The following is a 13,539-nucleotide window of genomic DNA, read 5'->3' as shown; positions in this document are numbered from 1 at the left end:
GCTAAATGCAGTACCTGTGAGGGTTTCTGGACAATATTTGTCATTGTTTTGTGTTGTTAATGATTTCCAATAATAAATATATACATACATTTGCATAAAGCAGCATATTTGCTCACTCCCATGTTGATAGAGTATTAAATACTTGACAAATCTCCCTTTAAGGTAGATTTTGAACAGGAAAAAAAATTTGCGATTAATTTGCGATGGAGTTAATCCCGATTAACTATGGACAATCATGCAATTAATTGTGATTAAATATTTTAATTGATTGACAGTATATTTGTCTGTGATGTCAGTAAATTTTGCATTTCCGTAGGGCGGTGCTCTTTTCTTTGTTCATCCGTACCACTGCTCATGCAAACTTCTCAGTTCTCCTGTTTGTTTCAAACAAACTGCTGTTAGTAAATTAATCCAACAGGACATGTTTAGATCAGAAAACTTCTCGTGAAATGTCTACAGGTTGAATTACTGTTGTGTTTCATCAATAACAGACTGTCGCCTACTATAGTTAAATGTAAACATCATGGGTTATGACTTTGAACAAACAAAATCACCATCTGAAAAGCACCAAATAAAGCTCTCTAAGCTAATCGTTTTAGACATTAACCTTCATTCAGATTGCTGCCAAAAATAAAAAAAAAGAGCAGTCTCAATATTAACTGCAACTGAGTAGTCTTCTTGGAATAATGCACACACACACACACACACACACATTGACTTGAATCTTTCTAGCCCCTCCATCCACCCCGATTAGGCTGAGCCAGGCACTGTTGCTAGGCAACCATCATTCATGGACTGGCAGTAAATGAATGTTAGTATGAGAATATAAAAGCGAGGTAGAGAGAGAAAAAGGTAGCACTGAGACAGATAGAGATGGAAAATAAGAGCTTCCCTTCAGGCCACTAAAATAATTATCTCCATCGTTACACGGTTAACAGACGGGTTATGCACAATCAAAGGAAAAAGAGGATTTCATTAAAAGTTATTAAAAAACTGTCTATGTTATGTTATAGTCATTTCTAATTCAACCACAGTCAGGGTTGAGAGCTTCATCGTGAGGTTTCAGACAGACACTTCATATTACAGCAGGTGGATTTAATATGGAGATGGAGACAACAGACAGACATGTTGAAAGATCAAGAGTGGGAGGTGACAAGTTTCATTCTTAATAAAACGGGAGAAATCTTTATTACAGATACTGACACATATATGCCTTTGTCACCCCGCTGAATACTCAGTTTCTCTGACAGTTGAAGTAACTACACGTCTGTGAAGGTGAAGCTTTCATTTCTTTACTGTATGAAACAGTCAGCCACATCTGAATGTCACAGCTGAAAGCAAGATTTTCACTTGAAATGAAGACTTAAAATGTGAGGAGAATGTCACATCGACCAGCTGCAAATAACACCGCCCCGGGCGATAGCCTACTTCACACAGTTAAAACTGAATAAAATATGAAAGAATATAGTTCAAATGTATCAGCTGGCTGTCAGTTCAGATCTTAAGACTCGCTGAGATCCTACATTTACTTCCAATAAGTAAAGTCAAAGTATGTCTGAGCGAAACACAAAGTGATAATCCGCCCTGAAATATGTCTTTTGAGTATAAAGCACAACTGTTAAAAGTGTGTAGTCACTGTTAGGGAGCAGCAGCTGGTCAGCTTCAATTCATCTCAGTTTCAATGATTTCTTTGGTGAAAGGATTTTACAGTGATCAAAGGATCTAAACCTTCATAGAAATGTCTAAAGTAACTCCCACAGCATCATGAACTTCTCTGCTGTCCATCTGTATGCACAGTATGTTGCTAACAAACCAAATATCATCTAACACACCTGTCTGTGGCAGTTTAGATACTGGAGTATCATCCCTGAGCTGTTCACTTTGACCTCAGATGGTGGGGCTGTTTTTTTTACTATTTTGAAATAGATTTTTTAATGCCAGAATCGATATATTTGCTTCAATTGAGTCTATGCAGAGGTAGAGCAAAGTTAACACTTTTATTGTTGTAGTTTGAGTAACGTGACGTCATATCCGTTTCAAAAAGCAAAACAAACAAGCCGGCTGCAGCGAGCCGAAACGAAAAAGTAGAAATCGGAGGAGGTTCCATGTGAATACCACCTGCACGCTCACATTTTAAATCTAATGTGGTAAACACTACACATAACAGTGAAGTATGGAAACACTTTGGGTTTCACACATTGCCAGGAAAAGCAGAGCTAGACATGGCATGATACAATAAGGGGGTTTCTGAGCAGTTTCCAGACCAGAAGTCTCTCGCTATCCTATCGCCGAAAAATTTAATTCTTGCAAAAAATCTCCAAATGTCAAAAGTTTTTGATACCAAATCAGAGCATGGCTTTTTCTATAGTGTTCCTCAAGGTCTTGGTGTCTTAATGTGGTATTTTGGTGGGATTATTGATAATTTTGATCAATTCTCGAGTGGTAAAAAATGGTTAAATTTAGCATCAAATCTGTGTAACAAATGGCATCAACCTAAAAATTGCTGCAACAACTTAGGAGACATAATAGAGCATGGGGATGAACATCATATACTTTATATACTATACTATCATAATGTTCTAAACCCTTATACACTTTCATAATTTATTACTTGCCTAAAAAAGACAAAAACGGGTCTATTGTGGGTCTCAGAGGGTTAAATGTATTTGACTCTTCATTGTATGTTTAAATGTTGTTCTAATGTATTTCTTTAAGTACTGTAAAGCACATTGAATTGCCTCTTTGAATTTGAAAGGTGTTATGCTAATTAACTTACTTTCACTGTTGCTGCTCAGCAAAACATTAAGCAATCTTCATTTTGGAGAACATTAACATTCACGAATTGCATCCTCATCACCCGTATCAGTGTGCATACAGTATACTGCACACTAAACTAAAGGTCTAATCAGAACTAGTACTACTGAAAACATCTGAGTGGGTGTGCAGGGCCTGCAAACTGAAGCTGCCCTCACTCGGGTATTGGTTTTAGCAGACAAAAGGTCATGTTTTCTAAATGTCACGTATACAAGTCCAACTTCCAAATGTTACTGCATACTGTACCACGTCGCTTCCATTTCATTCATTACTGAAGCAAAACAGTCATTATTATGTGTGATTATTTACGAGCACTCACCACAGACAGCGTGCTGGTCATCGGGCCGCCATCCGGACTGAACGTGCCGCCATCTTGGTTCAACATAGCACTTCCATCTTGGCTACCGGACATGCCAGGCAGATCCATGCCCTGCAGCTGGTAGGGGTGGTGGGGAGCTGAGTTGGAGGGGGGGTCCAGAGGGTGGTACGGTCCAGAGCGGGAATCGTGGGGGAGGTGAGGGGACATCATGTGGTCCGGCAGGTTGGGGGGAGTGATGGGCGGGATGTTGAAGTCCTCATCGCTCAAACCGCCCACCGAGTACGACTACAGAGAGACAGAGAGAAAGACACCTGACTTAGTTTTTAATCTTATTCACCATCTTTACTGATGCGGGACAAAGTCAAGTTTAGGGGAAGCCAGAATATCGTGATAGAGCTCGGGCGTACGGGCAGCGTTGCCTTCAGCACAGTGACAACTTGGAGAACATCAATAAGAATTACATAGGGGACTATAAGAGACCAGAGTGTCATAAAACATTACTGTCAGAGATAATAGATGGAGGAGATGGAAAAACTGTCCGTCATCATTATTACCCCCAGAATGCTGAATCCAGTCTGAACTACAGCTCTGTGCTCTGTCATGTAGTCATCCTTCGGTGACACTTTATAATAACCGACATTTATATATGGTAATATATAGTTAATTAAACTTAATTAATAGTTATTTCACTGTTAACAAACAATGACATGATAATTAATAATGAATAATAATAAATGCAGTACCTGTGAGGGTTTCTGGACAATATTTATCATTGTTTTGTGTTAACTGTTTTCAAAAAATAAATATATACATACATTTGCATATTTGCTCACTCCCATGTTGATAAGAGTATTAAATACTTGACAAATCTCCCTTTGAGGTATATTTTGAACAGATACAAAATGTGCGATTAATCACGATTAACTATGGACAATCATGCAATTAATCGCAATTAAATATTTTAATCGATTGACAGCCTTAATTAGTAAATATTATTAATTGTCATTTCATGGTTTGTTAACAGTGAAATAACTATTAACTAAGTTTAATTAACTACTAATTTACCATTTACACACGAGGGTTATTATAAAGTGTTACCCAGCCAGAGCTCCTATCACACAGACTAATTAATGATATTCTCGGCCTTAAAAAAAGCACCGTGTGAGCAAATACTCACTGATTGAGCGACAGAACAACACAGTAATGTTTACGTACAAGCCCCCTTCTGCCTGAGAGAATACACACAGTGTGTAAAATACAGTATATCAATGCTAATCTGACATACAAAAAGAAAGCCAGCAGCAGCAGTACCGTATATGATAATGAATTATTCGGAGAGAGCAAAGACAAAGACATGAAGAGAGAAATGGAGTGAGAGAATCATGCAAGAGAAGAGTGAGAGACGCGAGGGTGAAAAGAGAGAGAGAAGCCCTAGTCTCATACTAATCTGACAGAGGAGATCTTTTATAGAGACTGACAGCCTTTTCTGCTTGGCTGGCCACACCAGTCTCTCCCTCTCGCACTCTTTTGCTCCTCATCTCTCACCATCCTTCTCCTTCCACCCTTCTTTTGCCCTCTCGCTCTCCTACTCTCATCCTCAATTTCTCTTTCATCTCTCTCTCTCTCTCTCTCTCTCACTCTTTTCTGCTCTATCTCAAACCCATATGCAGTGTTGAGTTATGAGTTGCGTGACTTGTGAGCTGAGCGATGAGTTTCGAGTCGAGTGATGTGATGTATAAGCTCACAATGTAATTAAACCACGGTTGTGAGTTCATAGTTTCACCGTTTTAAAATAAAATGTAGGAAACAGATAATGGAAATGATCACACATTGGGCCCCGACCAACTAAAAATGCCTCCCATTATCTCCCTTTCTGCTGTTGATTCACAAGGATCTAATTCTAATCAGGCAAACATTAGACACCTGATATGGGCAAACTGGAAATGTTTCCCTCGTTCAGTGCTCAACTCATAAGCTCAATTCTGATCTAAAAAGTCAAAAGAATCTTGTTGCTCAAATTGGCTTTTTTAGATTCAGATCATAAAATTCAACATGTTAAATTCAGACTGAGCATCCGGGATACCAAGGATAAGCAATCGAGCCAGGATGGAATCGATCAGTTCGGCTTATAAGATTCACATTGGTATACCCGTTATTTGTTTCCATACATTTACAACTATGTTTATGTGCTATCCAACTATTGTCTGATCACTAAAGGCACATGTATGTATTACTACATATCACAGTATTATTATACCACTAAAGGTCAGGTGTACATGGAGCCATTTCTTTTAGGGATGCACCGAACCAACTTTTTCAGTCTCGATACCGTACCGATAACTGTACTTTGGGTATCGGCCGATACAGAGTACCGATCTGATACCAGAGTTTAATTAATAAGCTTTATGCCTCACTGTGTGGAAGTGACTGTAGCATTAGGCTTGATTTAAACATTGATTTACCTTACTTTGTAAAACAAAATGTAAAAAATAAATACATATTTAATTTACTGAATTGATATTTATTATTAAAATAATAAAGTACACCAACAACTTGGTAAAGAAATCTTCAAAATTATCAGGAATTACAATTCAAGTGCAAACCCTTTTAATGCAGCAACAAATTGGTCAAAACTTGGAATTCAAATTCCAGTATATAATGTATATAGTATATAAACATAGAATTGAATTGAATAGATCGGCCCTATTTTCACCAATACCCGACCCAGCTATTTGAGTCTGTATCGTCCCGATATCCGATCCGGTATCGGTAACGCTGCATCCCTAGTTTCTTTGTATTCTTGTTCAGTCACCCACCAACTTCTTTAGTCCTATTCTGCAATCAAGAATCTAGTAATTCAGTTTCTTTCTAGAGCCATGCATCAAGTCAGGTAGTTTCAAAAAGCTAACCCTCATTTGTTTGACCACTTTCTCCGTCTACATGTTGAATTGGAGCCTGAACGCCTTGTCATATCCAACATTATCCTTACTACACAAGTCCACCAGTCTGTTTCTCAGACACAGTGTCCTGTTGGAGCTCAGAGCGCTGCATAAATTACACTGCCTGTCTGTTGTCTGTCTGCCTCTCTCTATCATTTCTTCAAGTTCTGAATAAATTACTCCTCTCTCTCTCTTTCTCTCTCTCTCTCTGCTCCTCCATTCATGTCAGTACAATAGCCTGTTCCCTTCTAGAGAGACTAATGTAGTCAGGATTAAGTCCTTTCACATATGTTGTGTTAACATTACACACTTCTCACAACTCCATGTTCATGACTGTTTCATACAATATGAAAAAAAAACACATATGTCTGCTGGACATTAATAATGTGTGACCATCAACATCAGTGTCTATAGGAGAAGCTGTATCACTCTGTTGGAGCTGTTGGGACTACAGAGACACTCAGTCCACTCGCAGTTTAACAGTGGTGTTGCAGAGTTAGGGCTGTCCTGAATACCATACCATACCAGGCTAATATACTGTAGTTTGAGGCAATACATAATATTACAATATTTTCAGTAACACTTCATTTTACAGGTCCGCAAATTTCCTGGTAATTAGGTGATAATAAGCAAGTGACAAATTTGAAATTTCTTTGTAATTACTGCCAAATTACCCCAATATTTACCTCAAAATTTATCGAAAATTACTTTATTAGAAACATTATTTAATAATTATACTCCGCTATTTCCCAATAGCTGGTAATTTATTGAATACATTTCCAGGAAAAGAATACAATGTTAATTGATATGCTTTATTTCCATGTCTGCTGATAAATAGATGATATTTAGCAAATAACTTGGTTGAATTCTTAAAAAACTTCCTGAATCATGACATTAGCTACCAGGTCACATATGTATAGACAATAAGTCACACAATGGTGCGATTTGTGCCTGATCAGAAGTGTCTTCTATTAGTTTTCCACCTCCAATGAAGACAAGCGCACAGCCGCTTCTCAAGCCTAAGGGCCCTATTTTAACCATTATATGCTGTTTTAGCATATAATTATTAAATAGTGTTTATAATAAAGTCATTTTCGATACATTTTGAGGTAAATATTGGGGTAATTTGGCAGTAATTCCAAAGAACTTTCAAATAGGTTACTTTCTAATTATCACCTTATTACCATGAAATTTGCGGACCTATAAAATGAAGTGTTAACCTCAGTGTTTATGTGTGACTTTCAGCGTTATAAAATCATCCAAAAGACTAGAGTGTTGCCTGGACAACGTTGTGTTTGTGTGTTGTACAAGTGTGTGTGTGCATTTACCCAAGGCAGACGGTGTGTGTCGGCCATGTGTGTGTCCCTCCTCCAGTGCTGCGAGGGCGGGTTGGATGGCGTCACCTTGCTGAGAGGGTGAGGGGGCTGTGGCACACGAAACTGTGGGGGGAATAACAAAGACACACAAAGGTTCAAATGGACGCAGAGGCCAGGGAAAGGTCAGAGGTCAAATGAAAAGGTCACGAAGGGGAGCAAGGACAAAGCGAGAGGGAGGGAGAGAGAGAGACTCTATACAAGCATACACACAGACAGTCTCCCACACACAGGTCAAAACGTTATTTTATCTTTATGGTGGGGTAATATTGCTTTTACTTTTAAACCAACTAACAGCTACAACTGAACTGAGTTGACAGAAAGAAAGAGAAATAAAATGAGTCAGACAGCTATTCAGAGAAAGAAAGAGATAAGAGAGAGAGAGAGGCTGTAAATAAATTGCTTGTTCATTCCCTCCGCAGCTAATCCCTGATAAGAAAAGGTTACATCGAGTACTGTACAGCTGCAATGAAGGAAGAAAGACAAACACATAGAAGCAACATGAGCGCATAACAGGCGAGTTATTTCACACCTGGAAGCCTCCTACTATAACCACAACCACTGATCAGCTCTAGAAACCCGGGCAGACACTATATCGATTAAAAGGAATAGTTCAATATTTGGGAAATAAGCATATTCTCTTTCGTGCAGAGAATCAGATGAAGAGATCAATACTACTCTCATATCTGCCCATTCCATATGAACCTGGAGCCAGTAGCTGGTTAGCTTAGCATAAAGACTGTAAACAGGGTTCTGTCCAGGCAACCAGTGGAAGCTCCAGGGAGTCACTGCAACAGGCTAAAGGCCCAGACACACCAACACGACACCAAAGAACTAGCAGCAATGAATGTTGCGTCGCCTCACGACGCCTTTGTCTTGGCCAACGAGTTGCATTTGAACACACCGCAAAGACTACAGCCGACGGCCAGTTAGCCCGTACGTTCTGCGCTTGCGTGAGAGGAAATAACTCTCCACACCAGCAGTTGGCGATAGTCTGTATCAGTCATTCAAAAAGGGAAAGTGGAAGACCGAGGACGCCGGATATACAAGCCGTTGTTATGATACGTACATGAAACAAATCAGCGTCCGCAGACCATTTTCGCTACTCTCACTGAGTGGAATGAATGAAGATGAAAAATGAGAAGAGCCTTCTGTGTGTGTCCTCTTGACTTTACTCGTTTTCTTGCTTTCCTCACGTCCGTTTCTCTTCTCGTGCACTGATTCGTTTAAGCCGAGTAGCCAATCAGAGTGATTTCTCTCACTGATGAGCTCCGCCGTCGATTCAACATGCTGAATCGGCCGAAAAACCTCCGACACGGGCAGACTACAGTCGACAGTGGCGGGACACACCGCAAAAAACTAGGCCGACAGACACTCGCCGACGGCCCCGAACTGTCTGACGGCCGACCGACGGCTTGGTGCGTCAGGGCCTCAAGAAATAGTCCAGCTCGTCACTCCCCATTAAATCACAACTTATTATTCTTTGTACGGAATAAACAAAAGATACATAACGTGTTAATTAGGGTGCTTTCACACCTGTAGTTCGGTTTATTGGGTCCTTGTCCATTGGGACCAAATACTTTGGTTTAATCCAATAAACAAATTATCAAAGCGTACACGGACGGTAGAGCCCCAGTTAGAGGCACAATAAACACACAGATGGCTAGCGTAAACTATAGGCCGCCGCCACATGTGAAGATTACAAGACAGCAGTGTTTGACTGGCTCTCAGAGTTTCAGCAGCTTGGTTGAATTTTGCGTATTCACGCCCCGCTGTTAGTTAGTTGGTAGTATTTTTTTATATATATATAACTGATGACTGTAAATTTAAATTGTATGGAGCCAGTAGTAGAGGTGAAATGCTGACCCCTATTTGTTTAGAGCAGGTGGCCAGATCTTACACATTGCACCTTTAAGGAGCAGTTGGAAGTTCAGTGCCTTACTCAAATCCAAATGATAGGGGAAGAGCGTCTTATTCACTCCTGTCAGCCAATCCTTGGTTTTAAAAAGACAAACTGTCACGGTGTATGTTAATGATAATATTTAATGTCTTTACAGGAGAGTCACTGACAAACCTACACATATACAGTACAGATATTGTTTCACTGAGCCTCTCCCTCTCCCCTCTATTTCAGGGTAAGATCAGTAACATCACACTGCTGCTCCATTAACAATTCAAAAAATGACAAGAGCGAGGGTCAGACCGGACTAAAATTGGTCACATTCATCACAACAACCTCTGACTTTATGGAAGCAATGGTACTTCAATAATAAAGCCATAAATTCGTATTCCATACACCACTCCCCGTCTTCTTATGGCACAAACACGATGAATAAAACATCAAATCACAGATTCCTATACCACACAATATTCTCTACATTGTGCTCTATGAATAATGTATCTCTGGTGGTGTTTCTTATTAATATGGGCTTTGCTTGGTGGTGAGGTAATTCTGTACTAACAAACACACATCTTACTCTCTAGAGGCTTCGCTAGGCCCTCTGGAAACTACACAGTGAATTGCAGTTACACCCACAGCCATATAAAACACAGTGTTTGCTGCATACTGCTGTTCCAGGGCTGTTGCTTAGGAATCTAAAAACAGCTGATCTTTAATACGTTGGTCATCGCACTGAGGTGACGTAACACGACAGCTGTACATACACCATCAACTACCCTTAAACCTAGATCTCACTTTACGCAGTGTTCACCAGTGGAAATTTTCCATCCATGTATCCATTCTCTACACTTCTTATCCTGTTTAGCGTCTCAGGGGGCTGGAGCTTTAATCAGACTCCCTTTAATACAAATTATCATATCATCATTTTTCATTCAGTTAAAATTAGGGCTGTCAATCGATTTAAATATTTAATCACGATTAATCGCATGATTGTCCATAGTTAATTGGGATTAATCGCAAATTAATCACATTTTTTAATCTGTTCAAAATGTACCTTAAAGGGAGATTTGTCAAGTATTTAATACTCTTTTTTTTGCTTTACGCAAATATATGTATATATTTATTATTGGAAATGAATTAACAACACTAAACAATGACAAATATTGTCCAGAAACCCTCACAGGTTCTGCATTTAACATAAAAAATATGCTCAAATCATAACACGGCAACCTGCAGCCCAACAGGCAACAACAGCTGTCAGTGTGTCAGTGTGCTGACTTGACTATGACTTGCCCCAAACTGCATGTGATTATCATAAAGTGGGCATGTCTGTAAAGGGGAGACTCGTGGGTACCCATAGAACCCATTTACATTCACATATCTAGAGGTCAGAGGTCAAGAGACCCCTTTGAAAATGGCAATGCCAGTTTTTTCTCGCCAAAATGGTGTGAAAGCAAACAAACCAGCCACAGGATTTTATGATAGCAGATATGTGATCATTTTAGCATGATTTCAAAAGCTAAACTACTAATAATTCCACCTGCTGATGGTGAAATCTGTTCAGGAAGTGATCTGTATTTAAGGCCATGTAGATGAGCATGTCAGTGTAGGTATTTTCCCTGATTTAAAAGGTCAAAAGCTGATAAAACTGCTGTGCTTGTATCCGACTCTGTGTACTTTGTCAGTTCATTAACTCCATTAAAAAGTGTGTCCCACAGTAATAAGCCCTGAATCATTATTGTACAAGACGCCTCATGCGCGTGTCCGTGAACTCCCGTGGTCCGTGGGTCCCGATGATTCATGATGACAATCAGTGAGTTATCTGTCAGTCTGTAGAACTTCCTGTTTACTCCTCTGGTTTGTTTGTATAGTGTCAGTGTATGAGTCAGTTTTCCCGTTGGTCCAGACCAAATGAACCCAACGACAGGTGTGAAAGAACCCCCTAACTCTATTCAAACATCCCAAATAAAAAGGAACTATTTTTCAAGCCAGAATTGCATTTAATAAGTAACTCCTGCAGCAATCGACACATACTGCTCAATAATCCTACACAGTAGTACTGCAGTAGTTCTCTATTTGTGTAAGAAAAGAGAAAGCGTAGAGATAGAAAATCATTGTAATGCTTTCTGTGCCTCAGGTTGAGTGCAGTAAGTGATATTGATTTGAGGAACAGGATGGGAGGAAAAGTTGGTTTGATGCAACTGGAAATAACTGAAGACTGAAAATAGCTAAAGGTTAGCTCAAAGACACAGTGGGGCATGATCAAATGATCATAAAGAAAGCATCAACAAAAATCTTCTGTAAAATAATATCATTAATGCACTACACTGTAAATTAATCTGAACATGGGCGTAATGGCAAAACTTTCTCTTCTCTCTGCAGTGCAGCTAAATAACTCTGAACCCCACAGCCCGCCAGCGTGTTTGAAAGATATCTTTTCTATTTTTATTAAAAAATCTTCAAAATTACACCATTTATCGTAGCCAGAAACTGTAAAAACAGAAACTATCGTCGGATTATCAAATTTCCAAAAAAGTGATATTTCATCAAAAATCTCTAATGTAAAATTCCACCAAAAATAAAACGTTTGCACAAACCAGATCCTGTAAAAAAACATTAAATTCAGCGCTCCTTGGCGCAACTGGGAAGCCATGATTGACTCGGCTGAGACCGACAGTCACGTGACAAATATTAAGTGAAACTTTGACTGAACTGCAGGCTGTTTACACAGAGGGAGGAGAGGACAAGAGAGGCTGTAAGTAGAGGTTGTAAAAATGTAAAAAGGTCACTGGATAGCATTAGGGCTGTGTATTGGCAAGAATCTGGCGATACGATACGTATCACGATACAGGAGTCACGATTTAATATATTGCGATACTGTAAGCAAGGCAATATATTGCAATTCCTTTTATCTAATTTTAGGAAAGCTGTCATAGTATAAAGAACACACCACCATGTGCATTAAATCTAAAAAAGTTTACTTTTTTTATGCAATCAGAACAGCCGGATCTGTATTTGCATTTATCACAGTCCCTGTAAAATCATAGCACTACTTTGAGATGACGCATCTCTTTGAAAATTACATAAAGTATTGACTGAGTTAATCTTTGCATGTAAACGATTAATTAAAAATCAATACAGGGTTTTTGAGTATCACGATAATAATATCACGATATTCAATTTTTCAGATATTTTCTTACACCCCTATAATGTAGCATATGGAACTTCCATTTTTTTCTAGTATTGGTAACACTTGTGGGCACTTGGAAAAATTTAAAATTATTTATCAAAGTAATTGAACTTGCGTTTTTTCTTTTTTATATATTATCTATGGCATGAAAAGGGTGCTATACTACACAACAGACATGTTTGATTTCGCCCTATTTCTAGCCACGATTGTGCTTTTTCCATAGACGTGCAGACTTATATACTGCAGTGAAAAAACGAGGCCACGGTGAGCAAAAAACACCCCGAAACTGCTTTGGGTTAAGATCGGTTGTTTAAGAAGGGCTCTTCATCAGAGTGGCATTCCCCAACTGTCAAGTACAATAAAGCCGAGCTATGATAGTAGAATAGAAAGTAGTTTATTGAGGCCTCGGAGATCACATTGTCTCACTGTTTGTTTTCACTGTCCTGGCATAATTAATAGCTGAATCCTAACAGATATTGGGAAACCAATCACCCCTGTGAAGAATGGATTTGACATGCGTGTACCAATGTGATGATTGAAATGAAATGAATACTCATTTAATTGTGCCGTATATTAGTTTAGTTTGAGAGAGTTATTTCCACTTTTGAAGAGTGTTTTGACAAGATACAGCACACCGAATTCTGTTGTGAAACGTTACGACAGTTTCACAAGTAATTAGTTCCATTTAGAAAATAGCTCAGTGTAATTAGAAACTAGGAAATGTCAGAGAAACAGCTTCATAGGGCGCTCGCTCTGTCTGTGTCTCACAAACACACACACACACACATATATGAACAAAGCAATACACACTAACCTGATTGGTTGAGGCAAAGTCAAGGCCTGCTTCTGGCATACCCAGGAACATGGTGTCCCCGTCCAGCTGGAGAGAACAAAGACGCAAGAGCAACAGTGTCAACAAACTGTAATCAAACACAGCAAACAGGAGAAGAGACAGCAAGGAGACAATAAGTGGAGATGGAGGTAAGAGATTACAGGACTAGCAG

The 13,539-nt window shown here is 39.2% G+C and overlaps 1 protein-coding gene across 1 annotated transcript in view; it reads right to left on the bottom strand.

The window, feature by feature from the left end:
* tox (thymocyte selection-associated high mobility group box) overlaps nt 1-13,539 on the bottom strand; it is a 46,076-nt gene that overhangs the window by 14,327 nt on the left and 18,210 nt on the right. The window contains exons 2-4 of the mRNA XM_074650175.1: nt 13,350-13,415; nt 7,401-7,511; nt 3,134-3,418 (exon numbers count right to left, since the gene is read on the bottom strand). Of these exons, the coding sequence (XP_074506276.1) occupies nt 3,134-3,418; nt 7,401-7,511; nt 13,350-13,415 (462 nt within the window). The remainder of the gene's footprint in view (nt 1-3,133; nt 3,419-7,400; nt 7,512-13,349; nt 13,416-13,539) is intronic.

This window comes from Sebastes fasciatus, chromosome 11 (genome assembly GCF_043250625.1).
Source record: "Sebastes fasciatus isolate fSebFas1 chromosome 11, fSebFas1.pri, whole genome shotgun sequence".
In the NCBI taxonomy this organism is placed as follows: Eukaryota; Metazoa; Chordata; class Actinopteri; order Perciformes; family Sebastidae; genus Sebastes; species Sebastes fasciatus.
This window is presented reverse-complemented; position numbering and strand designations above follow the sequence as displayed.